A 23,855-nucleotide genomic window follows, 5' to 3' on the forward strand; every position below is an offset into this window, starting at 1 on the left:
AATATGCTTGGTGGTAAGTAGAGTTGGATTGAGATGTGTAATAATTTATGGGGATTAGTGGAGTATAGTGTTGCAGAGTTGACTTGGGAATAGATAGGAGAAAAATTTGAATGCCAAGCTAAGGAATTTGGACTTTACATTGGAGGTTTATTGGAGGTTTTTAAGTGGATGATAATATGACAGAATATTTTAAGATTAAGATGAGAGTGCTATAAAGTAGAATAGAGGGAATGTGTGTGCTAAAAAACAGGAATACCTGGAAAAAGCTAATTAAGATGATAGTCTAAAAATGTGATGTCAAAAATTCTGAAATAAGATAAAATTTAGTTACTGGGAGAGAATTACGGTGCTACCAAGAGAATTATTGTGAACTTTGGTGGAAAACTGATTTGGAATGGGTGGAGGAGATGACAGATTTTGTTTTAGGTTAATATTGGAAACTTTTATAGTTAGAAGTCAACTTAGAAATCATTTTACATGTGAGGAAATTTGTGTGAGAGCTTGTAACAAGATGTCCAAGTAGAGATATGGTGGGTTTGGAGCTTGGCAGGAACTCAGAACTGGAGAGTGAGGTCTGACATTTGGTAGCCTGCACTGTGGAATACGTGTTGGGAGTTCAAAAACAAAAATCCCAGAGACACGGGATGAATCTTCAAAAGCAAACTATGGTAAACAGGTGTGAGAAATTAAGACTAAGAATCTTGGCATCAAAAGCGAAGAAAAGTAGAGTGGGAGAGGTTTGCTTAAAGCTGTAGCAGAGACGTTTGGAGCAGCTGAAGTTGTGGATATGAAGGGAATGTGAAATGGAGCAGTGGAGAAGTAAAGGTGGAAAGGGAGCAGTTTCTCACAGGGCGTGATGATAACCATCCCAGCTAAGTCTTACTTAGTGTTTACTATGTGCTAAGGTCCACTTTAGTGCTCTTGGGTGTGTTCACTTAGTTAATGGTCACAACCCAAGGAGCCAGATAGTACTATTATTACCTCTATTTAAAAATGAAGAAACCCAGGCACACAGTGTTGGTTATTTGTCCAAATACACGAAGTCAGGGACTTCACGGTACCTCAGATGCTAAAGAATCCGCCTGCAATAGAGGAGACCCATGTTCGATCCCTGGGTCAGGAAAATCCTCTGGAGAAGGGATTGGCAACCCACTCCAGTATTCTTGCCTGGAGAATTCTATGGAAAGAGGAGCCTGGGAGGCTACAGCCCGTGGGGTTGCTAAGAGTTGGACACCACTGAGCGACTAACACTTCACTTTCACAAAGTTAGTAAGTCGCCTAGCTCAAACAGTGTTCAAGCAGTATGGCTTCAGGCTAAATCCCTAACTTTTCTATAAATCTGCTGCTGAGGCATAATGAATGGATGAAGATGGAGTAAATATGCTGAAATTGAGGGTGCATGTGGAGTTTCATGAAAATTGCCTCAGTGTGTATACAACTGTAGTCCTTTAAATTTTAGTTCTTGGTTTATTTATGGTTAAAATCAAGGAGTTGGCAGCAGTATCTTTGAAATGCTTTAGTTCTAAAACTACCGCAAATCTAATAATTAAGCAGTGTATCTTCTGAAAATGAGATGAAGAGTCTTGGAGTAGCTCCTGTGGGGAATATACTAAGGAACTGGCAAGTGAGGGAAAAGATGTCTCTGTGGGAGTTGGCCTGAATGTATGATATATCTTTCTTCCTTAATTTTTTTTTTTAAAGAAGTGCTTTGCAGCTTGGGCACAAATGCAGGAAAAAAAACCTCTATATTTATGTGCTTTGATTGCAAAAAGTGAGGAGAGGTGGGAAGGTCAGAGTGGGAGGTCAGTGTTAATGTGACAGATTTTTGGACTCTGAAACATGGTTAGGTAGAAATTGGGGTCACGTGAACAATAATTCTGTGGTAACTGTTAAGAGCTTCAGTATAGTCTCTTAAAGTGGTCCCATATCTAAGATTAACTGTTATTTCAAAATATAGCCAGTTCTCTGCAGTATATGCCAGAGAACATATATTTGAGTTGATTTTGCTAAAGAATTAAAAAATGTATATGCTGAACTTTTATTTCTCCTATAAGTATTAATGAAATAGCAGCAGCATCTGAAGATGTTCTTTAATTTTTTTTTCTTTCATAAATACTCATTTGACCACCTTAAGCTAGTTAATTTTTTTTTTTTTTCCAGTGGGTTTTGTCATACATTGATATGAATCAGCCATGGATTTACATGTATTCCCAATCCCGATCCCCCCTCCCACCTCCCTCTCCACCCGATTCCTCTGGGTCTTCCCAGTGCACCAGGCCGGAGCACTTGTCTCATGCATCCCACCTGGGCTGGTGATCTGTTTCACCATAGATAGTATACATGCTGTTCTTTTGAAATATCCCACCCTCACATTCTCCCACAAAGTTCAAAAGTCTGTTCTGTATTTCTGTGTCTCTTTTTCTGTTTTGCATATAGGGTTATCGTTATCACCTTTCTAAATTCCATATATGTGTGTTAGTATGCTGTAATGTTCTTTATCTTTCTGGCTTACTTCACTCTGTATAATGGGCTCCAGCTTCATCCATCTCATTAGGACTGGTTCAAATGAATTCTTTTTAATGGCTGAGTAATATTCCATGGTGTATATGTACCATGGAATATACACCATGGAATATTACTCAGCTAGTTAATTTTTGACTAGGAAATGTGCCAGTATCGCATATCTGATGATTTCTTTGTCTCAGTTGAATTAAGTTTTTGAACCTCTGCTGGTATCTATGCTTTCATTTTTCTGTTTCCTGTTATCTTATTTCATTTTTACTTTGATTTTATAAGACACTTTAAAAAATCGTACAAATACAGTACTGTCTGAAGGGGACACTGTTACAAGAAGTCTTAACTGACAGAGCCATCATACAGTAGCGTTAAATGTTTGTCCTCTGATGTAGGAAGTCCATTTGTTCTACCAAATAGGACTTAGGGATGTCCTATTGTGCAGAAAGATACTTTGCATGTAAATCAATAGTGCCTGTCACTACATTGCACCTTCTGTCTGGAAGGTAAGAGGGTGGTTTAGGGTTCTGTGGTATCAAAGCTATATGTCTTCAGTCTCACAGAATATATCCCTTTTTATGGTTCTGAAAGCATTTCTACAGCTTTTTGTTCACTGTGCTTTGAGCAAGTTAGCTGAACTGCCTAGCTAATGATGTATTTTTTAAAGCAAAATTATTTTCCATTAAAGTGAACCTTTTAGTGCTGTGGTATAGATAGCCAGGACTATCTTTTCACATTGAAGAAATAAGTTTGCCACATTGAAGCAGGCGTAGAAGTTAAATGCTGTTTCTTACTTCTTTCTATCTGTAGAAGAATATTTCCCCAAGAAACTGAGACCCAAAGGAATTCAGTAAATTTCTCAAGATCACAAAAACAAAACCCACTGTGTGTTGTGGCCTCTCTGCCTTGTCATAAATGTGAGAGCATTTCAGAATTCTCAGGGGCTGTCTTTTTCCTAACTCAGATACCCTTAAAGGCATGATTATATTGGAGAAAAAAGGTTATGCTACTTTTAAGTTTTAAAGGATTTTTAAATTATAGGTCATTTTGTAAAAGCCTCAAAAGTATCCTTGTAAAAATAATCATCACCAAATTTAACATTCAAAATATTATTTGCTGGACTGGCTTGGGTGTAAGAAATACTAAATAGAACGCATTTTATATCTGCATTCATGGAACAGATAAACAAGTAAACAAATGTTCTATTACTTGTGGGCAAGGTAGGTTAGGATGGAGCCATTTTTTTTATGTTTTTGATTTTATTTTTCAGCTTTATTGAGGTATAGCTGATGAAATTGTCAGATATTTAAAGTGTTTTGTTTGGGTTTTTTTTGAGTCATGTCCTTTTAGAAGATTCCTATTTGAGATTCAGACTTCACAGAAAGTCTCTACAGAGGACTTAGTTTTTCTTCTATACACTGCTAAGAACTCCATAATAATAAATAATAATAGATATAATAATAGTTTAATAATAAATACTTTAGAAATAGATGCAGTGAAAAACAGTCCTGGATAGAAAGTGGGGAGAATGAGGCATTAGGCCTGACTCTACCACTGAATTGTGAATAAATTACTAGATTTTTCTGGACTTCAGATTATTAATGTATAAAATGATCGGGATTAGTTTTGTTAGCTTGAATGAGCATTAAATTTATATAATGATTATGTAGCTTGATAATTTGGGGTTACTTAGAAAATGATAGTTTTTGAGTTTACTGTTGTCCTTTCATGTGCCATAATACATGTTTAGAAGAGAAGTTTTTCTATTTTTAATTGTTTCTTAAGGTCAGGAGAAACTCTTTGGTTTTAATATAGAAAAAACTTTATTATCCTAATCTTGTTATGATTAACAAGTTTCTTAGATTTGTCTTAAGGTTAATTTCCCTCCTTTTTCCCCAAATTTCTACTCTATAGTCATAATAATAAGACAGCCTCATAAGTGAGTTTATAAAAGCTGAACAAAAAAGATGTTGACTTTTCACCTCTACTAGAAAGTTTATTACTGCTAAAAGGAATAGTTATCCAGTGGTTTTCAAAGTCCTTCTATCCTGTTCTTCAAATAATGTCTTACTTTGATGGAATCAGTGTGAGGAAGGCAGATTAAGAGGAGCTTCATCCTCCTCACTTTTCATTTATTCAGAAAACTGCCTATTGAGGACCTGTTAATTCCAGGCACTGGGCAATGCATTTGTGTTGAATCAAAGATCTCCATCTTTCTGGAACTTAGGTTACCGACTTACATACTTGAATCTGTGCCTTGTAATCCTGATCAGTTCTAAGCACTCTGTTTTACAGGGAGGAAAAATGATGCTTTGAAGGAGAATAATTTCAATTTTTAAGTGACTTCTTACTGATTTTGTGTGTGTGGGTGTAAATTCTCTTTGTAGAAAAACATGCTACTGTTTTTATTTTGTATGTAGGGTGACCTTTGCTGAAAATGATGTTTCTATGTAAACTACTTGTTCAGTTTATTAATGTTTTTCCTCATCTTTAGAGGGAGAATGGGAAGAACTGGAGTTTTAAAAAGGAATTGATAGAAACACTAGGGAATACGATTTTCATTAGCAAAGACAGATTCAGCTCAGAGGTCCCACAGATACTGAGTCTTCCTGTGTCTTATGCACCAGAAAATAATTAAGACACAGTGCCTATCATCAGGAAACCTCACCTCCCAGTTTTAGTGAGGTAATCACATTTGAAGGGGAATTATTTTGCCTTAAGAATTCAGGGCAAAGTAGAAAGAGGAGGTCATGTTAGATGAGCCTTAAAGTATTATGGAAGATTCATCATGTAAACATAGGCAAAAGATAATCTCAGTAAGGAAAATGTCATGAGTAAATAAAAAGATAGGTAGGTAGGAGCATAGTATGGTGGACCAGTATACGTTTAAAGGGAACATAAAGGACTTCACTTGGATTTTGTAGGAAATGAGAATGATAAAGTTAGTTGGCCTAACTTTGTAGGGGATTTGGCTTTTATTCTGTGGGTGCTAGGAGCTATTGGGTTTTTAATCTTCAAAAAGCCTGAAGTGGAAAAGATGGAGTAAAAGGTTTAATAGAAGTTCCGTTTTCAGTCCTTCATTGCTACTTACCTTTCATTCCTGTGCCATCTTGTCCTTTTTTTTAAATTTAAAGTTGTTGGAAGAAACTAAGAACCCACTGAATATTAGAGTCGCTTAGGGTGACCCTGACAGGAGTCAGAAAGAAGAGGAAGGCTCTCAGCTAGGTGTACAAACCCTTAAGGAATAGAATTTGAAAGAATGGCTTGAATATAAATAGGATGATCCTCAAAGAGGACGAGCTTGTTAGGGATAGGGTAGGAGTAGGGATTATTGGAGAGTCAGAAAGATAGCAGGCAGAATATGAGGGGGGTAGGAAATTGAGTAGTTTCTACTTTAAAAGGATTGAAAGAGAAATACTGGGGAAGAGCCAAGTTTAGAGTGTTCTTTAGTAAGTTCACCCATGTTAAATACCAGCTATTCCTACTTAAATTGTGGAGTAGACTATAAGCTCTGTGAGGGCAGTGCTCATAGTCTTGATTGTGTTTTCTAGTGATGTTCTTTTAATATTTATTAAGCTAGGCTCTGTTTCATTCATCCTTGTGTCTTCTGTTCTCCCTATAGTTGGCATCGATCATTGTCTGTTGAAATGAATCTCTAAGAATACTAGTAGTCAAATGGAAGCCATTATGGTTTATGTCTATGAACTGCCGAGATCTGTTTTGTCTTCTGTATATGAAGTAATACTTCTCCCCACCTAAGTTCATTACTGAATCTTAACTACTATAAAGCAGTGTTTCACCATTTTAAAGTGCAGTTTAGTTTTGGAGCTGACTACCCTTGATTTCTTGAGGTTGGAGTCTGTCAGTTTGCTGGGAACTCTAGATTGTGTGATCTTGCAGAACTGTGCTTTTTCTCTTCATGATGCCTAGGAGAGAGTGGTTGCTGTATGCCATGCTTTGTGTATGTTTTACTATTTACTTTGTCAGTGTCCCTGTTCAGAGTTGAACTATGATATTAATGCTATAATGTACTGGTGCTTTTAATGTATTTCTTACTGTCTTAAACATTGGGAATGAAGTACTTGACAAATGATAATCATATTGTCCTTCTGTGGTATACTGTTTTGTCCTTTGTTTTCCTTTCCATCCATTAGATAAAAAGCTACCATTTTTCAGGACATGACTTCATCCTTAAATCCTGGTTTTCCAAGTTGTGTTATTTTTTAAAAGTTTTTAAGACTGTTTTTGAAGTAAGAGTGTATTTTTTTTTTTAATCCCAAATTTAGGTGTTTTTTTTTAAATCTTCTTTAACATATAACAAATTTTCTTTATGAAACTATGAAAGCCTGTTGTCCTAATAGGCATCATGTGCACCTGCTTTGACTTCTTTAGTATTGTTCATTGAATTCTACTCTGTATTGAGGTTATATGAATGCTAATATTAGGCTCCTCCTTTGTAGAGATTGTTAAGTGAGTGCATTTTACATTCCCCATGGTGCCTAACACCCTGCTTGCTTGTTGAAACTAATCTTTAAATATTAGAATTGTCAGCTCAGGGAAAAAGTATTATGTGTCCTTTTAAATTAAGACCTTCATTTTGGACACTTTGTGAAATTCTTAAACTTATGTTAATAACTATGTATGCATTAGTAAACTTACAGAAGAATCTTTTGACAGCGGTCACAAAAAAAGTTTCCCTGGAATGGCTGTCTTTAATTTTGATGATACTGGTATGAATCCTCTGATAAAGGTGGCCAACCTTTATTCTAAAAATAAATGAAGATAATGAGAACAGTACTGTGAATCTAGAAAATATCAAAAGGGCAGTGAATTTTATTCCGTTCAGGAATCTCTTGTCATTAGTGAATTCTTAGACAATTTAAAGTATCTACAAAAGTTAAAATTAATTCTCCTAACCTTTAATAGGACAAACCTACTAGACAGTGTATTGAAAGCAGAGACATTATTCTGCTGCCTGGTCAAGGCTGTGGTCTTCCTAGTGGTCACGTGCAGTTGTGAGAGCTGGACTGTAAAGAAGACACCAAAGTATTGTTGCCTTTGAACTGTGGTGCTGGAGAAGACTCCTGAAAAGTGCCTTGGACAGCAAGATCAAACCAGTCAATCTTAAGGGAAATCAACTCTGAGTACTTGTTGAAAGAACTGACACTAAAACTGAAGCTCCACTATTTTGGTCATTTGATGCAAGCAGCTGGCTCATTGGAAAAGTCCCTGATGCTGGGAAAGATTGAGGGCAGAAGGAGAAGAGGGCATCAGAGGGTAGGTGGCTGGAAGGCATCACTGATGCAATGGACATGAACTTGGGCAAACTCTGGGAGATGGTGAGGGACAGGGAGGCCTGGCGTGCTGCAGACCATGGGGTTGCAAAGAGTCGGACACGACTGGTCGGCTAAAGAACAGCAACCTTCAGTAGAAGTTTGCTTTGAGATACAAAAGCCTTAAGGTTGTTATATGTATTGTGGATTAGCTACATCTATTCATCAGACTTAATGGAGGTTGGCTGCATTATGAACTCCTCAAAATATGAAATAAAGTAATTCCTTCTAGTTACGGAGAGATTTTTGTTCTGTAAAAGAAAGAAAAAGCAATAATCAGGTGGAAATTGAGAGTTGAGCATCAATACTGTGTAAAATATGTGAATATCTATGTATGTGTGTTTGTGTTGTTTCAGAAAATATTCTGAGCATGTTGTTAAAATGCAGATTATGATTCGGTGTGTCAAGCTCACACATGATGAATGTGGTGATGCGGATATTGACCATGATTCTACTCTGCAGACTACACTCTCTAGCGAGATTCAAATAATTTTATAAATAATATAACAGTAATATTTTAATGGAAGCAAATGCTTATGTAGCATTTAATGTGGGCTAGGCACTGTTCTAAGTATTTTGTGCATGTTGACTTATTTTATCCACACAATAACTCCTTGAAGTAAGTGCTATTTATAAAAACTGATACACAAGTGAAGGCTTCCTTGGTAGCCCAGTTGATTAAGGACCAACCTGCAGTGCAGGAAACCCCAGTTTGATTTGTGGGTTGGGGAGATCCACTGGAGAAGGGATGGGCTATACACTGCAGTATTCGTGGGCTTCCCTGGTGGCTTGGTAAAGAATCCACCTGAAAAAAAAAAAAAAATCCGCCTGCAGCGCGGGAGACCTGGGTTCGATTCTTGGGTTGGAAAGATCTCCTGGAGAAGGGAATGGGTACCCACTCGAGTATTCTGGCTTGTAGAATCCCATGGACAGAGGAGCCTGGCAGGCTACAGTCCACGGGGTTGCAAAGAGTTGGACATGACTGAGCGACTAACACACACTATCACTCTCACACAAACGAAGTCGCTCAGGGTCACACATCTACCTAATGTTGGGTCTATGATTTGAATCAGGCAGATGGGCTTTTTAGCATCTGTATTCCTGTGCTGCCTTTATTTACCATGTAATCTTTTAAATCAAGAATGTTTGCATAAGGAGAAGAGCTGTGGAGCGTTTTTTCAAAGGATGCATCAGATTAGGAGAGATACCTTCTACACTTCATGGCTTGGCTTCTGTTGAGATTCACTTACAAAGCCACGTATATTGATAGGTTTATATCACATCACTTTGTATTTTGAGATCTTCAGGAATTATTTTTTAATGAACACTTTTAGGAAATCCCTGCCTGCTTGCTTAGTTGTGTCTGACTGTGACCCTTTGGACTGTAGCCCAACAGGCTCCTCCGTCCATGGAGTTCTCCAGGCAAGAATACTGGAGTGGGTTTCCACTTCCTTCTCCAGGGAATATTCCCGACCCAGCGATCGAACCTGAGTATCCTGCGACTCCTGCATTGCAGGCAAATTCTTCACCTATTGAGCGACTAGGGTAGCCCATTTTTAGGAAAAACAGGATTTATGTAACTGGTAAAATTTGCAAAATGATAAGTTCCCAGATTATATACATAGGGCTCTGAAAAATTCAAATGTTGTGAGAACGTGAATGCTATTTTTGATCATGGTAAATGTTGCATAGTTTGGTAAATACTTGGTTTCATCAGGTGAAACAAGCAGCATGTTTTGGAATTTAGAGCCAAGAGAAGGTACTTGGTGAGTATGAAGTGGCTCTGGCAGTCCCAGGCACACCTTGTTTTACTGTGCTTTTGCTTACTGCACTTAGCAGGTAACTGCATTTTTTACAAATTGAAGGTTTATGGCAACCCTCTTCAGTGTGTTTCTGATGAATATTCCTGATAGGTGGGAAGAGGTCAAAATACCAGTATTGACACAAGTTTGGTAGAAGTTAATTCCAACCCTCTTGGATGACTTTGAAGGGCTCACAGGGTGGAAGAAGTAACTTTAGATGTGGTGCGAGTAGCAGAAAAACTAGAATTAGTATTGGAACCTTAAAGTGTGTTAGTCGTTCAGTTATGTCCAACTCTTTATGACCCCAAGGACTGTAACCCGCCAAGCTTCTTTGTCCATGGTATTCTCCAGGCAAGAATACTGGGGTGGGTTGTCATTCCCTTCTCCAGGGGAATCTTCCCGACCCAGGGATTGAACCTCCATCTTCTGCGTTGCCAGCATCATAGGCAGATTCTTTATTGGCCGAGCTACCAGGGAAGCCTATGGGTGAACAAATAAAATGGTTTCTTAAGATGAAATGTACTTCTGGTACAAATACTGTGAAGGCTGTTGACATGACAACAAAGGGTTTGTTACATAAACTTAGTTGATGAAGCAGGTTTGAAAGGACTGACTCCCACTTCTTACTGTTGGTAAAATGCCGTGAAACAGTGTTGCATACTACAGAGAAATCATTGTTGAAAGGAAGAGTTTATTCATGTGGCACATTTCATTGTCATCTTATTTGAAGAAATTGCCACAGCCATCCCAGCATTCACCAGCCACCCCTGATCAGTCAGCAGCCATCAACACCTTAGCAAGATCTTCACCAGCAACAAGATTATAACACTTTGAAGACTCAGATGATGGTTAGCATTTATTTGCAACGAAGTATTTTAAAATTAAGATATGCATTGTTTATTTAGACATAATGTTACTGCCCACGTAATAGCCTATATAATGTAAACGTAAGTTTAATTTGCACTAGGAAACCAAAAAATTCATGAGACTCACCTTAACAAAATTTGTGTGACTTGCTTTATTTCAATGCTTGGTTTATTGCAGTGGTTTAAAATCAGAACCATGGTATCTTCAAGGTATGCCTATATTTTTAAAACAGTGGAAAACCCTACTTTTAAAATCACACAAAACCAGTATAAATCATATTAATTAGGGGAAACAGCCCACCCTGGAATGGTTCTAAGGCATTGCATGAGTGCCATTGATCTGATCAACCTGTCATATTATAGGAAGAGGAACTACGGAATATATAGGTTAAGTAACTTAGTCAAAGTCCTATTTTGTAACTGCCCTGGGTAACTGCAAATACAAATTTGATTGTTTAGCTCCTGGGTGAACACTGAAATGCTCCAGATTTCTAAGAAGTCACACCTCTTAACATGATAGTGTCTCTGTGGTACCCTTAAATGTTGTCCTTTTTTTTTTTTAAGCACATGCACCATATTATTCATGTACTATTTGATGTTTTTAATACATGGTGTATATTTCAATGCAAAATAGTGTCAAATACAAATGTCTGTATTTTTCAGAGGTTTATCTATATTGGAATTAAGTTTTGTCCTGAGTTTGAAGATTTTTTAAAGAAGAAAGTCCTTTTCAGTAGTCCATATCATCATTAATTATATGGCTCAGTTCTGGTTTCAGTAAAGTTGAGAATTAAAATCTTAATTATTACTTTTAGTTGATAAAATTTCTTGGTGTTACCTAGACATTAGGATTGGCTTGCTGGGATTTGCCCCAGGCATTTAAACTTAGAGGGTGAAAAAGTTTTAATTAATGATTAAAAATAAATGTGTGTGTGTTAGAGGGTGGGGAGTTAATGTATAGATTATTAATATCCTTCAGCTCTTTAGCCATGAGCTCCTAGCCCAAGGTCAGCCTCCTTGTCAGTCTTTGCAGCTCCCACTCATGCTCCTACCTGCCAGCCTCTCCTGTCATACCCTTTCCACCTTCTTCCCCTCGTCAGTAATTTGATTGATTTGAGGATGTATTTCTTACAGCTTGGATGTCAGTTTATCATTGAACACAGTGCACTTATGTTATGGCATTGAAAAATAAAGGTTTTGTTTTGATTTACTAATTCACTTTAATCTTTGCTGAGGGTGTAACAGGTGTAACAGGGTGTAACAGGGAAAGCTGTGTTCACAGAAGTGGAGGATGTAGTATGTCCATTTGAATTATTGCAGAGGCCTCAGTAAAGGTTGGTGTACTCAAAATAATGATTCTTCATTGTTTGGCATTCAGGTTGCTTTTTTGAATAATGATTGTGGCATCATTGCTTATGTAAATAATACAGTAATGAAACAGGACCCAATTTGAGAACATAAACGTTGCAAATTTTAAAAAATCAATATATAATAAAATTAGCCTTTTAATTTCATGTACGGTTCTGTGAATTTTAGCCCATGTATAGGTTTATGTAATTGCTATCACAGTCAGTATGGAATATCCTTCAGCCCCAGAAAGTTTCTGTTTTCCCTTTGTAGTCAACATCCTTCTTCCACTCTTAATACTTGGCAACCACTGATCTGTCAGTGTAGTTTTGTTTTGTCAATAATATTGTATAAATGGAATCATACAGTTCGTAGCCTTTGAGACTAACTTCTTTCATTCACATAATTATTTTGTAATTGAGCCAGTCTGTTGCGTATATCAGTAGTTTGTTCCTTGTTACTGCTGGGTGATACTCTCTTGTTATCAGCGTATCAGTTTGCTTATCCATTTACCTATTTACTTACTTCAAGACATTTGGGTTGTATAGTTGCTTCTGGTTGTGATAGAGTTGCTGTGAACATTTTTGTGTAAGTTTTTGTGTGCATACAGGTTTTCCTTTCTCTAGGATAAATCCCTAGGGGTGGAATTGCTGGGTCATGTGGTGAGTGTGTGTTTAACTTCATGAGATACTGCCAGACTGCTTTCTTGTGGGACTGTGCCATTTGTATCCACACTAGCAGTGTATGAAAGTTTTAGCAGTTCAGAATCTTTGCCAGCACTTGACACTGTCAGTATGGTAGCCATTCTCGTGGGTGTGTGTAGTGGTATCTCATCATGCTTTTAATTTGCCTTTCCTTCCTACCTAAGGTTGGTTAACATCTTTTCATGTGCCACATTGCCTTTTTATATCTTACTTGGTTGAGTGTCTGTTCAAGTCTTTCCCCCATTTAAAAGTTCTGTTTGCTTTCTTTCTTGAGTTGTAAGAGTTTGGGGTTTTTTGTTTTTATTCTTGGTACAAGTCATTTGATACTTTCTCCCTGTCAGTAGTTTGTCTTTTTAATTGTTTTAACAGTACTTGCAGAACAAAAGATTTCAATTTTGATGGAGCCCATTTTATCGTGTTTTTTCTTTTATGGCTCATGCTTTTGGTGTTAGGTTGAAAATTGTTTAAATCTCAGATGACATTTTTTTTCTTACATTTCATTCTGCTATACCCACTTTCTTTGAATTATTGTGGTGCTTTGGAAATGAAATGATAGAGCAAGAAATTTGTCTCCTAAAGTAAAGGTTAATGTTGAATGTTAATGATGGCTTAAGAAGATCCGGACTTAGAACCACATATAGTATGATGATTATTATTATAACTATATAAAAACATTCATATTGAGGAACTTTTGCACAGGGAAGGAACAAAAATCGCTGGTGTGGCTCTTTAAGTCAGTGGTCCCCTAATCCTGGCTGTTACATCAGAATCACCTGGGTAGCTCTTTAAAAACAAGAATACCCAGGTTCTCTTTTAGATCCTGTGTGGGCCCCCGACTTTTTGTGTGTGTGTTAGTCGCTCAGTTGTGTTCACCTCTGCGGCCCCATGAGACTGTGGCCAGCCAGGCTCTCCTGTGTGCATGGAGTTCTCCAGATAGGAATACTGGAGTGGGTTGCTATTTCCTTCTTAAGGGGATATTCCTGACCCAGGTCTCCTGCATTGTAGGTGGATTCTTTACCATCTGAGCTACCAGAGAAGCTTTTTAAGATAGAGTTTATTTTTTACAGCAGTTTTTGATTCACACAAAATTGAGCAAAAGGTATAGAGATTTCCTGTATGCCCACTGACACAGGTACAGTCTCCCCCACCACAAGCATCCCTGCCAGAGTGGTGCGGTTGTTACAATATTGAACTTACACTGACTTAACATTATCACCTGCCGTCCATCATTTACATGATGTTTACTCTTGGTGTTGTTTATTCTATACGTTTTGGCAACTGTGTAATGAAATACCATTACAATAGCATACAGAATATTTTCACTGCCCTAAAAATCCTCTATACTCTGCATATTCATTTTTCCTTTCACCCTAAGCCCTGGCAGCCACAGATCTTTGTTCCAGTCTCTTTAGTTATGCTTTTTGCAGAATGTCATGTGGTTGGAATCATATCGTATGTAGCCTTTTCAGATTGACTTCTTTCACGTTGTAGTATGTACTTAAGGTTCCTCTGCATCTTTTTTTTTTTTTCCTCATGGGCTTGATAGCTCATTTCTTTCTAGTGCTGAGTGATATTCCATTGTCTGGATGTACCGCAGTTTGTTTATTCACCTACTGAAGGACATCTTATTTGCTTATGAGTTTTGGCAGTTACGAGTAAAGCTGCTGTAAACATTAGTGTGGGGAATTTTATGGCTACATAAGTTGTCAACTCCTTTGGTATTTATTCTGGGGAGCATAATTTTCTGGATCACATAATAAGAGTATGTCTAGTTTTGTAAGAAACTGCCACTGTCTTCCCAAGTGGCTGTACCGTTTTGTATCCCTCTCAGCAGTGATTGAGTGTTCTGTTGCTCTGCATCCTCACCAAATTTGGTGGTGTCCTTGTTTTGGATTTTGGCCATTCTAATAGATGTGTGGTGGCATCCCATTGTTATTTTAACTCAGACTGAACATCTTTTTATATGCCTGTTTGCTATCTGAATATCTTTTTGGTGAGGTGTCCTGGTCTTGCCAGTTTTAAGAGCTGGGTGGTTTTCTTTTGCCGAGTTTTAGAAATTCTTTGTGTATTTTGGGTAACAGTCCTTTGTCAGGTGTGTGTGTCTTTTGTAAATATTTTCTTCCAGTCTGTCTTATCTTCTCATTCTCTTGATTGAAATCTCTTAGTCTCTGTAGGATTCTGTCTCTTTGCCAGGTTTATGATCTATTGTTTTAAATTACTGTGTCTTGCTTTATCCTTTGCAAGGCTAGATGCTTTGCATAGTCATCAGTTTTCAGCTACTACTTTAGCCTCTTGTCACAGCTGGTATATCATCCTGCGCTCAGCTTCCATGGTCTTGTTACTTGTTCTTCATCGTCTCATTCTGCACATTCCAACTCTTCATCTGCATAATGTTCATGTAGATTTTTAAAGTAATGGATCTGGTCACAGTATGATTGGCAGGACCCTTTGGTTCTGGTACCACCTTTATCTCAGGGTTCTTCTTCCCCTTTGCCTTTGCTAGTGCAAAAACTAATTATGGTTTTGGTAGGGTGTGAGATTAATAATGTTACATATCCCACACTTTCTGTTTCAAACTTTCTGTACTGTTACGTTAATAATTTGTAAGATAAAGGTTAAATCTTTTGTCACGTTGTGTATTTTGCTTTATATGCCAGCTTAGTCTTGAAAAAGCCTGTTTTGATCTTTGTAAACATTAAATTTTCATCTCATTCCTACCATTTTATTGTATGTTTGGACAAATAATCTTTCACTTTTCATTTATCAGTACAAAGATATTTTTCTGAAACAGTTTTAGAGGAACAATTTCTTGCTCATAGAGTGATCTGAATAAGAGATGATTGCAGCAAGTGTATTTAAGGGCATTTATCTTTTAATCATGTCTGTGTGTGATCATTCAAAAATAAATATAACAAAATAAACTCTTAATAGCAACTTCCTTTCTACTAAGTAGAATTCACTATTACTGATTTGTGAGGATAATTTTTTGAAGTATAATGCAAATAAAGCAGTGTTATCATTTATGACACGTTGTGCTGGCTGATTGCATTTTAATCTTGCTGAAAGGCAGTATCTTATACTTGCTGATAATATTTTTAGTGTATAAATTAGTGACTTTAGAAAACATGCCTTATTTTATAGCTTTTAAATTTAATAGGTAAATTTTTCATTTATTCAGCTAATATACCAAGCACGTTTTTGCATTCCAAAATCAGAATGACTTTATAAATAGAGTTAACATATAACTTGATTTTATAACAAAGGGAATATTTTCACTTAAATCCTTTCAAATGATTAATTTCTAGATTTTCTGGTGTTTAGAATGTATAATACAGTTTCTCTAGTATTGTCATGATTTTAATTTAATTGCTACTCAGAATTTAGAGGGTCAGTGAAAGAATATGAAGCTTGATGAAGAATTTTGTAAATAGGTACATTTTCAGCTTGCTGGGTTTTTTTGTTTGTTTAGCATATGGGAGCTTGCATATGATGTGTGGTAGTCTTAATTACTTGAAATAGGTTTTACCACTTTGCATGAAAAGTGTTTAACATAATACTGTCAACTGACATGGAAGTTTATCACTTTTAATATTGTCAACATATTTATGGAGTAATCTCTTCATGATATATTTGAAGTCAAGTAGCTGAGTCTTGTGAACAAGAGTATATGATACAATCTTGAATTATGTGGTATAGACTAGTGGTTTTCATACTGTATGTTTGGTAGAATAGATTAGTTGTCCCAACAGTAAAATCTCCCACTGTTTTTCCTCTTCATGTAAGAAAAAATAAATTACAATTTTCTCAGCTTCAGCTTTCTCTACTGTGTGTTGAGAATAATGTGTGTGTGTGTTTTTAATCTTTGGCACTTAAAATCACTTTATTCTAGTTCTAATACACAATGACGTTTTATTTACATGTGTTTATAATTTGAGTTTTAGGTGTCAGAAAGCACTGTAACTTCAGATTCTTCCCAGCCTAAAAAAGTTAAACCACTGCTGTAGATTATCTATGGTGAAGAATGTTTAGAAATTAAAAAAAAAAATGTCGCTTTAGGCTAGAGTTACTGAGAGTTGAGGTGGACGGTGGAAGATTGGTTGGATTTTAAAAACTGGCATTAATAGTTCCAAAGTGTCATAGGAGCTTAGAGGACAGATGCAGTACTTGATGACAAAGCTAAAACCAGAGTCTAGATTCTGTTTCCTAGTCAAAGAATTTTTCCATTGGACTGATAACATAGCAGGAAAACGTAATGGTCAGTAACCTTTACTGGAGAAGGTGTGAATATACTTGTGGATTGTTGGGAAAAATTCCTGAATTCTTATCAGAATTGCCTTTAAAGGGTATTTCAGACTGGAAGGAACTTTATGCAAAGGCAGATATGGTGAAAGAACTTATGACCTTGTTGCAGGTGAATCATGGTATTGGAGGGTGGGGATGAAATAAAGGGTCTTTCATACGCCAGGCACTGTTGTAGATGTGGGAGGTACACATGGAGGAGGGAGAATCCCTGCTGCCGTGGAGCAGTAATAAACAGATAAATATGTAACATACTGGTAATGAGTGACGGGTACTGGGAGGAAAAACAAAGTGTAGGCTGGAAAAGTAGAGGTCTTGTTATTAAAACAGGATGGTCAGGGAAGGCCTTTTTGTGGAGGTTAACCTTGAGCAGAAGAGAAGGAGGGGAGTGAGCTGTGCACCCAGCAGAGGAGATGGCAGAGCACATCTGCAGCACGCGGCTTCATGGAGGCGGAGTACATTAAGTTAATGCATTTTATGCTCACTGAGTGTTAGGCACTGTCTTATGTGTATTTCAAGTGGTAATTCCATCCTTAAAACAGTCCTATAAAATGGATACTGTTTCAGATATGAGGAAACTGAAGCATGGAGATGAAGTAATTTACCCAAGGTTGCACTCCTAGTCTGGGAACTGGGATTCAAGCCCAGGTAGTTTGACTCCAAAATCAGTGTTTGTGACCATTTTTCAAAGATGGGGGAGGCGTAGTGTAATAGGAAGTTTAATTGGAGTGATATAGCCTGGGACCAGTTCTGTGGCACCTTTGTAGTTCTTTTGTAAGTCTTTAGGATTTTATGCTGACAGGTTACATCATTGGAGGGTTGAGAAATGCCCAGGAGGTTGCTTTATGATTCTGGAGGTCAAGAGACCTGTCTGGACTGTACAAAACGCATTTGTTAGTTATCTGTATATAGGTTATATTATAGCTTAAAATATTTCTGCTGGTCCGTAACATGTTTCTTTGATTTAAAATCAAAGATTTCACTTCATTATTTTGTTGAACAGATAATGTGCATGTATACATATGAGTGTGTGTTGGGTGTATAAACAAACTGTAATGAACCCTTCTGTTAATAGGTGCGAGAAGATGTACTAAATTCATTGAATAACAACTTTCTTCAAACGCTAAATCAAGCTTGGAATGATCATCAGACAGCTATGGTGATGATTAGAGACATACTAATGTATATGGTAAGTAGAGCTTTGTTGTTTTTCCTTGAAGCATTTCAAAACACAGTGCCTTTTCTTCTGTCACATTTAGTTGGTACAATTCAGTGTGGAAAGCTTTTCTTCTTTTTTTAAATACTGTTTATGTCATAAGGGCCAACTTCAGCTTATATGAATAAAATCTTAGTTGTTCGTATACTTAATTATTAGAAGAGAAAAGATGTAATATTTTTCTCAATATCTAGCACTTATGCTTCAATATGGGAAATACTGAAAAGCCCATCTCTCTTTGAGTGAGGGGAATTGAGTGACAACATGAGAGATGAAAGCTAAATATTCTCTTGCATATTTTTACCTAATGTCCTTATGTTTTCAGTTACAGGAGATACTGTATTAATGCAAATATTTTTGTAATAACTGTACTCTTAGCAACTGCCGTCTATCTCTCCTAATAGTATGCGTGTGTGCTCAGTCGTGTCCGACTCTTTGTGACCCCATGGACTGTAGCCCACCAGGCTCCTCTGTCCATGGAATTGCCCAGGCAAGAATACTAGAGTGAGTTGCCATTCATTCAAAAAAAATACCTTGTTGATCAAAACAGTTAGGAAAACATTGACTTGAGCTAGACTGTTTAATAGCTTTCAAGGAGATTAAAACTCAGGTTTTTTAAAAAAATACAATTATCAATATTCGTCAAGCTTAATTATGTCTGCAGAATCTTCAAGCCCAGTAGCTTGTTTCTTCAGTGTTTATCTTTGGGAATTGGACTTATGTTTGGGAATTGAACTTAGTGATTTTCTTCCAAGATTTTACTCTCTGCTTTGGAATTTTTATTTTCAGTTTCTTTAGTTTTTGATAATTAGTTGTAATGGTAAGAGTGGATCCTAGTTTCTTTACTTGGTAGAATGAGGCAGTCTTTGGAAAGAATTTCCAGTGAGATCAAAGAACTATAAAATTTTTTGTTCTGCTGAGTGAACTCAATCAGGCCCGTTACCCCAGGATTTGTGATGCTGGGAAAGATTGAACGCGGGAGGAGAAGGGGACGGCAGAGGATGCAGTGGTTGGATGGCATCACTGATGCGATGGACATGCGTTTGAGTAAGCTCCGGGGGTTGGTGATGGACAGGGAGGCCTGGAGTGCCACAGTCCATGGGGTCACAAAGAGTGGGACATGACTGAGTGACTGAACTGATTGGCAAGAGGGTCAAAGAGGGGCTACTTCATTTTTCACGGTTTTGGGAAAAGGTTTAGCAGGTTATTTAGCCTTTCTGAGCCTCATTTTCCTCTTCACAATAGTTATCTTAATGTGGACATTTTGAGGTAAATGAGGTAGCCTGTGAAAACATTCCATAATGTTTAGAAATTAAATGTAAAATGACTTCGCTTATTGCTGTCTTTAAGTTCCAGATTTGTTGAGTCTGAGTTTCAACACAGACACTGAGATAGAAAATCACTTGTGATTTTATAGTCCATTGCTCTATTGATAAAAGGAGTATTTTGAAATAATATATACTTATTCTTTATACCATATGATTTTTTAAAATTTCTATTTTATTTCAGCACATACACCACATTTTTTGTTGGTGGGGGCACAAGAGAAATCTCAGACTTTGAATCCTAGCTGTTATGTGACTGTAGTCAGGGAACTAATTATCATAATTAAGGAACTAATTATTATTCCTTAGCTTCATTTATAAAGTGAAAATAATATTGTACTCATGGGTAGAGTAGCCATGAGGCTTAAAGGAGCCCTTCACGTGAAGCACTTATATGGCCTGGACTGTAGTATTGTGTTCAGTAAAAATTAGTAGTAATATTTCCCTTCATCTTTTCATCAGATCCATCTGGTGGTATAACAGCCCTGGATAAACCCAGCCACTTGCCTTACCTGGGCTTCTGCTGGTAGAAACCCCATTTGGGAAACCTCGTACTGTGTCCATTTTCATAAACTTCCTCTATTAACATTCCACACTGCCCAGAAGTCTCACTCTTTGTCTAGTCAGCTCATTCTACCACTTTGAAACAATTATTTCTCTTCAAGCCTGGTCCTAAAAATGCTATCCTGCTGGTCCCCTTACTCTTAGTAAACAATCTCATCTTCTGCCTTTCAGAGAAAGAGAAAGCATCAGGTGGAAGCTGTATTCATCTGTTGCCTCGGAGTCTGCAAGTTTCTGTCTGTTTTCTGCCTCTTTCTTCTCAGAATAATAGCCTGCTAAATTTTCTCTTGGACCCCTCCACTGCCGCCCAGGATCTCCCATTGCTGTTCACAGCCAAATTTCTCATAGGAAGTGTTGACACTTGCTGTGTCCCTTTTTCTCCTCGGTTTGAATCCGCCTGCAGTGTAGGAGACCCAGATTCAATCCCTGAGTCGGGAAGATCCCCAGGAAGAAGAAATGGCAAGCCACTCCAGTATTCTTGCCTGGGAAGTCCCATGCACCGAGGAGCCTAGTGGGCTAAAGTCCGTGGGGTCGCAAGAGTCAGATACGACTTGGCGACTAAACCACCACCGTTCATTTTGAGTATGTTTCAGTCACGCTTCTACCTCAGCTCTTCTGTCTTGCTCCTACTGGGATCACAATGTCTGCACATCTCTGAAAGCAAAGCTCACCGCTCATCCTCACTTGCCTTGATTTTCCAGCAGCGTTGGCACACTTGACGACGACTATTCTGGCATGGTTGGGTCCTTAATTTCTGTGACCAAGTACTCCCTTGGTATGCCTCTGCCTTTCTGACTGTTTCTTCTCACTCTTCTTGCCCCTTAAAATAGAGCCATTCTTGGGGCTTAACCTAGACTTCCCTCTCCTGGTACATGGTATTTACTTACCTTGACTCTCTGTAGTGCCTCTGTGCAAATGATTCCCACCTTATCTCTCCAGTCTCATGCTGTGAGATTCAGACTCGTAAATTCATTGATCTAGCTGGTGGCTCCCTTTACTGTCTAGAGATAGTTCAAACTTGGCATTTCCAAGTGAGCTCATAATCAGTGTTATTCCATTTGGTCATGATAGGAACCTGGGAATTATTCTTGTCAGTTTCTTCTCCCTTTTTTCCTACCTCATGTATTTCTAGAATCTATAATTTCTCTGTTTTCATATCTGCCACTCAAGACCAGAGCACTTTGATTTCTCAGTAGCTAGTCATACAACATTCACCATGCTCCTGTCTCTTCTTTTTCACATTGTTCCTAGAATTATTACTTTAAAGTGCATGATTCTTTCTCATCCTTCTCTCATCTTGGAATCTTCACACCTGTCTTCTGTCGGGAAGTGTTTCCATGTTTCCTCACTTTTGTCATGTGTTCCTACTTATTCTTTAAGGCTTTGCTTGGATTTCTGGTAAGCGTTCCTTGCTCCATGCTTTGTACTGCCCGTGGCCCCAGCTGCTCTCCTTGTACCTAGCGCTACGCCCTCTGTAGTGTTTATCTTTACTAACAGCTGCTTAATGCCTCGCTTCCCCGCTAGACTGGACTGGAGGGTGGGGATGGGACAGGGTTTGTGTCACTGCTCTGCCTCCAACACGGCACAGCCCCCTGCGCAGCCTGGGCACTCACTACATCTCAGAATTACTATACACATTTTTTAATAGATAGTGCTTTTTTTCAAAATGCTAATTAAAAATGCAAAATTTTAGGTTTAGAAAGAGGTTAAAGTGTTGATAATGTATTTTCATATTCCATAGGTATAATTCTTTCATCCTTCATTCTCTTTGTTTTGCCTTTTTATGTGTAATATTCTAGGCTTAATTAAATAAGTGTTTTTTAAATTTAAAGTATAATTAATTTCAATTAACATTGAAAAGTGCAGAACTAAAGTGTACAAAGTTATTTTTGACACATGTATGCACATGTGTAACCAGTTCTTCAATCAAGATAAATTCTTCTAATTTTCCAAAAACTACCCCCCCAATTTTTTTTTATATTGACATCTCCATTATTTTCTATGAAGTTTTTACCCTCATTCCAGACTTATCAGATCACTTTACCTGCTACATAAGACATATACCTAGGCAGATTTCTTCTTCCTGTGAATACTGGCTCTGACTGTTGGATTTTTAGAACTTAGGCTCATGGGAGAAGAGAAGATGCTGCACTGTCTTACCACCTTCCTCCTCCTCAGCTAGCTGACTTTTACTCTGACAGGGAGATGTCTGTGTCTAAAATGCCCTGCACAAGCCTCAGTGTATAGATACCGTGGGAAACACTGGCTCTTGAAAGTGAAAATGGAATCACAGGTTACATGGAGGCAGCTATTGGTTGAAATTTGTCCCTGAACACTTTGTTGTTGGCAGGTTCAGCATTCTAGAAAGAAAAAGTGCACACATATCTCAAAATGGAACATGTGATTCTGCCACTATATTTTTTCTAACATTTGAGACTTAATTTACCTGTTTTGTCCCTGAAAGCGTTGGAGTGTGTAACCTGCTTTATTTTTAATTCATCCTTTAAGAAAAGTTAACATGTTAAACTTCTAAGATTGATTTGGGGCTACTTAGTATGTTTCCTTTTCAGTTTTTTAATTTTATGAAGAAAATTTGTTATAGGTTATATAATAGCTTTAATTATCAAAATAATCCACAGATATATTAATATTCATGCATTTCTCCCCCTGTAAACTACAAAATAGCTATAATATCAAGGGGAAAATTAAATGTATGGCTGGCATTCTGTAGGTTACTTTGGAGCAATTAGAATTCATGTCAAAAAGGAAAGCATTTCTTATTGTGGTATGGAAGGTTAATAGAAGAATTTTCTGCATAAAACTCTGTGATGATTTTCAAAGATATTTTCATGTTTTTACTTGTTTATCTATATTCCCAGTCATTTTTACAAATAACAAAAATACAGTTCTATTGAGGTTATCCTTAAAGACCAGAAGCTATAAATTCAAAGTCATGGAGGGAGAGTTGACCCAGGGAAAAAATGGATCACTACTTCTTTGAGCTATTAGGAAAGTCATTAGGATGGGTAAAGAGGTGAGGTGGAATGTAGGAAGAACTTTTTGAAGAGGAGAGAAGCTGAGGATGGTCTCCTTAATAAAGTAGAACATGCAACAGTCAGTTAATAGGTCGCAGAAGCATGTGAGGTACTGAGGAATGTGGTAGGCTGAGTAATAGACTCCCAGATACGCCCACGACTAATCTCTGGAACCTAGAGATTGTCACTATATATGGGAGAAGGAACTTTGCAGAGGTGATGAGGTTGAGGATCATGAGATGATAATTGTCTTAGGTTATCCTGCTGCAGGGTCTTTATAAGAGAGTTGCAGGAGGGTCAGAATAAGAGAAGGCAATATAATGACAGACACAGAGATTGGAGTGATCCGCTCTGAAGATGGAAGAGGGGCTATAGCCCAGGAATACAGGTGGCCACTAGAGATTGAAAGAGACAGGGAAGTGAATCCCCCTCAGAGCCTCCAGAAGGAACCAGTGCTGCTGACATTGTAATCTATCCTAGTGAAACTGTTTTCGGTCTTCTCAACTCTGGAACTGTTAGAGAGTAAACGAGGTACTGAAGCTGATCATTTGTTCAGCAACAATAGGAAACTAACACTCGGGGAGGTTTGGAATATCCCCTGTGCTGGGTCAGCCATGTAAGTGGATCATCTGTAATTGTGAGGGGATAATTTAAGTTGGCACAAAGTTTGTATAGTGACGGCAGTCAGTAGCCTTCATACTTTCTTTGGAGGGACTTAGCCGTCTCAGAGAAAAATATTCAAAAGCTAAGGAAAACCTACTAATTCATTTTGGCTTATTGGGTACAGGGAAGAATTCTAAGGTCGTAGCATTGTTTAAATTGTTGATTGTCAATCTGTGCTATTTTCAGAAGC

The 23,855-nt window shown here is 37.6% G+C and overlaps 1 protein-coding gene across 2 annotated transcripts in view; it reads left to right on the plus strand.

Annotated features, from left to right (window-relative positions):
- CUL3 (cullin 3) overlaps positions 1–23,855 on the plus strand; it is a 97,215-nt gene that overhangs the window by 31,445 nt on the left and 41,915 nt on the right. For both annotated transcript variants that reach the window (XM_043909865.1, XM_043909867.1), the window contains one exon: positions 17,941–18,054. In XM_043909865.1, the coding sequence (XP_043765800.1) occupies positions 17,941–18,054 (114 nt within the window). The remainder of the gene's footprint in view (positions 1–17,940; positions 18,055–23,855) is intronic.

This window comes from Cervus elaphus, chromosome 8 (genome assembly GCF_910594005.1).
Source record: "Cervus elaphus chromosome 8, mCerEla1.1, whole genome shotgun sequence".
Classification (NCBI taxonomy): Eukaryota; Metazoa; Chordata; class Mammalia; order Artiodactyla; family Cervidae; genus Cervus; species Cervus elaphus.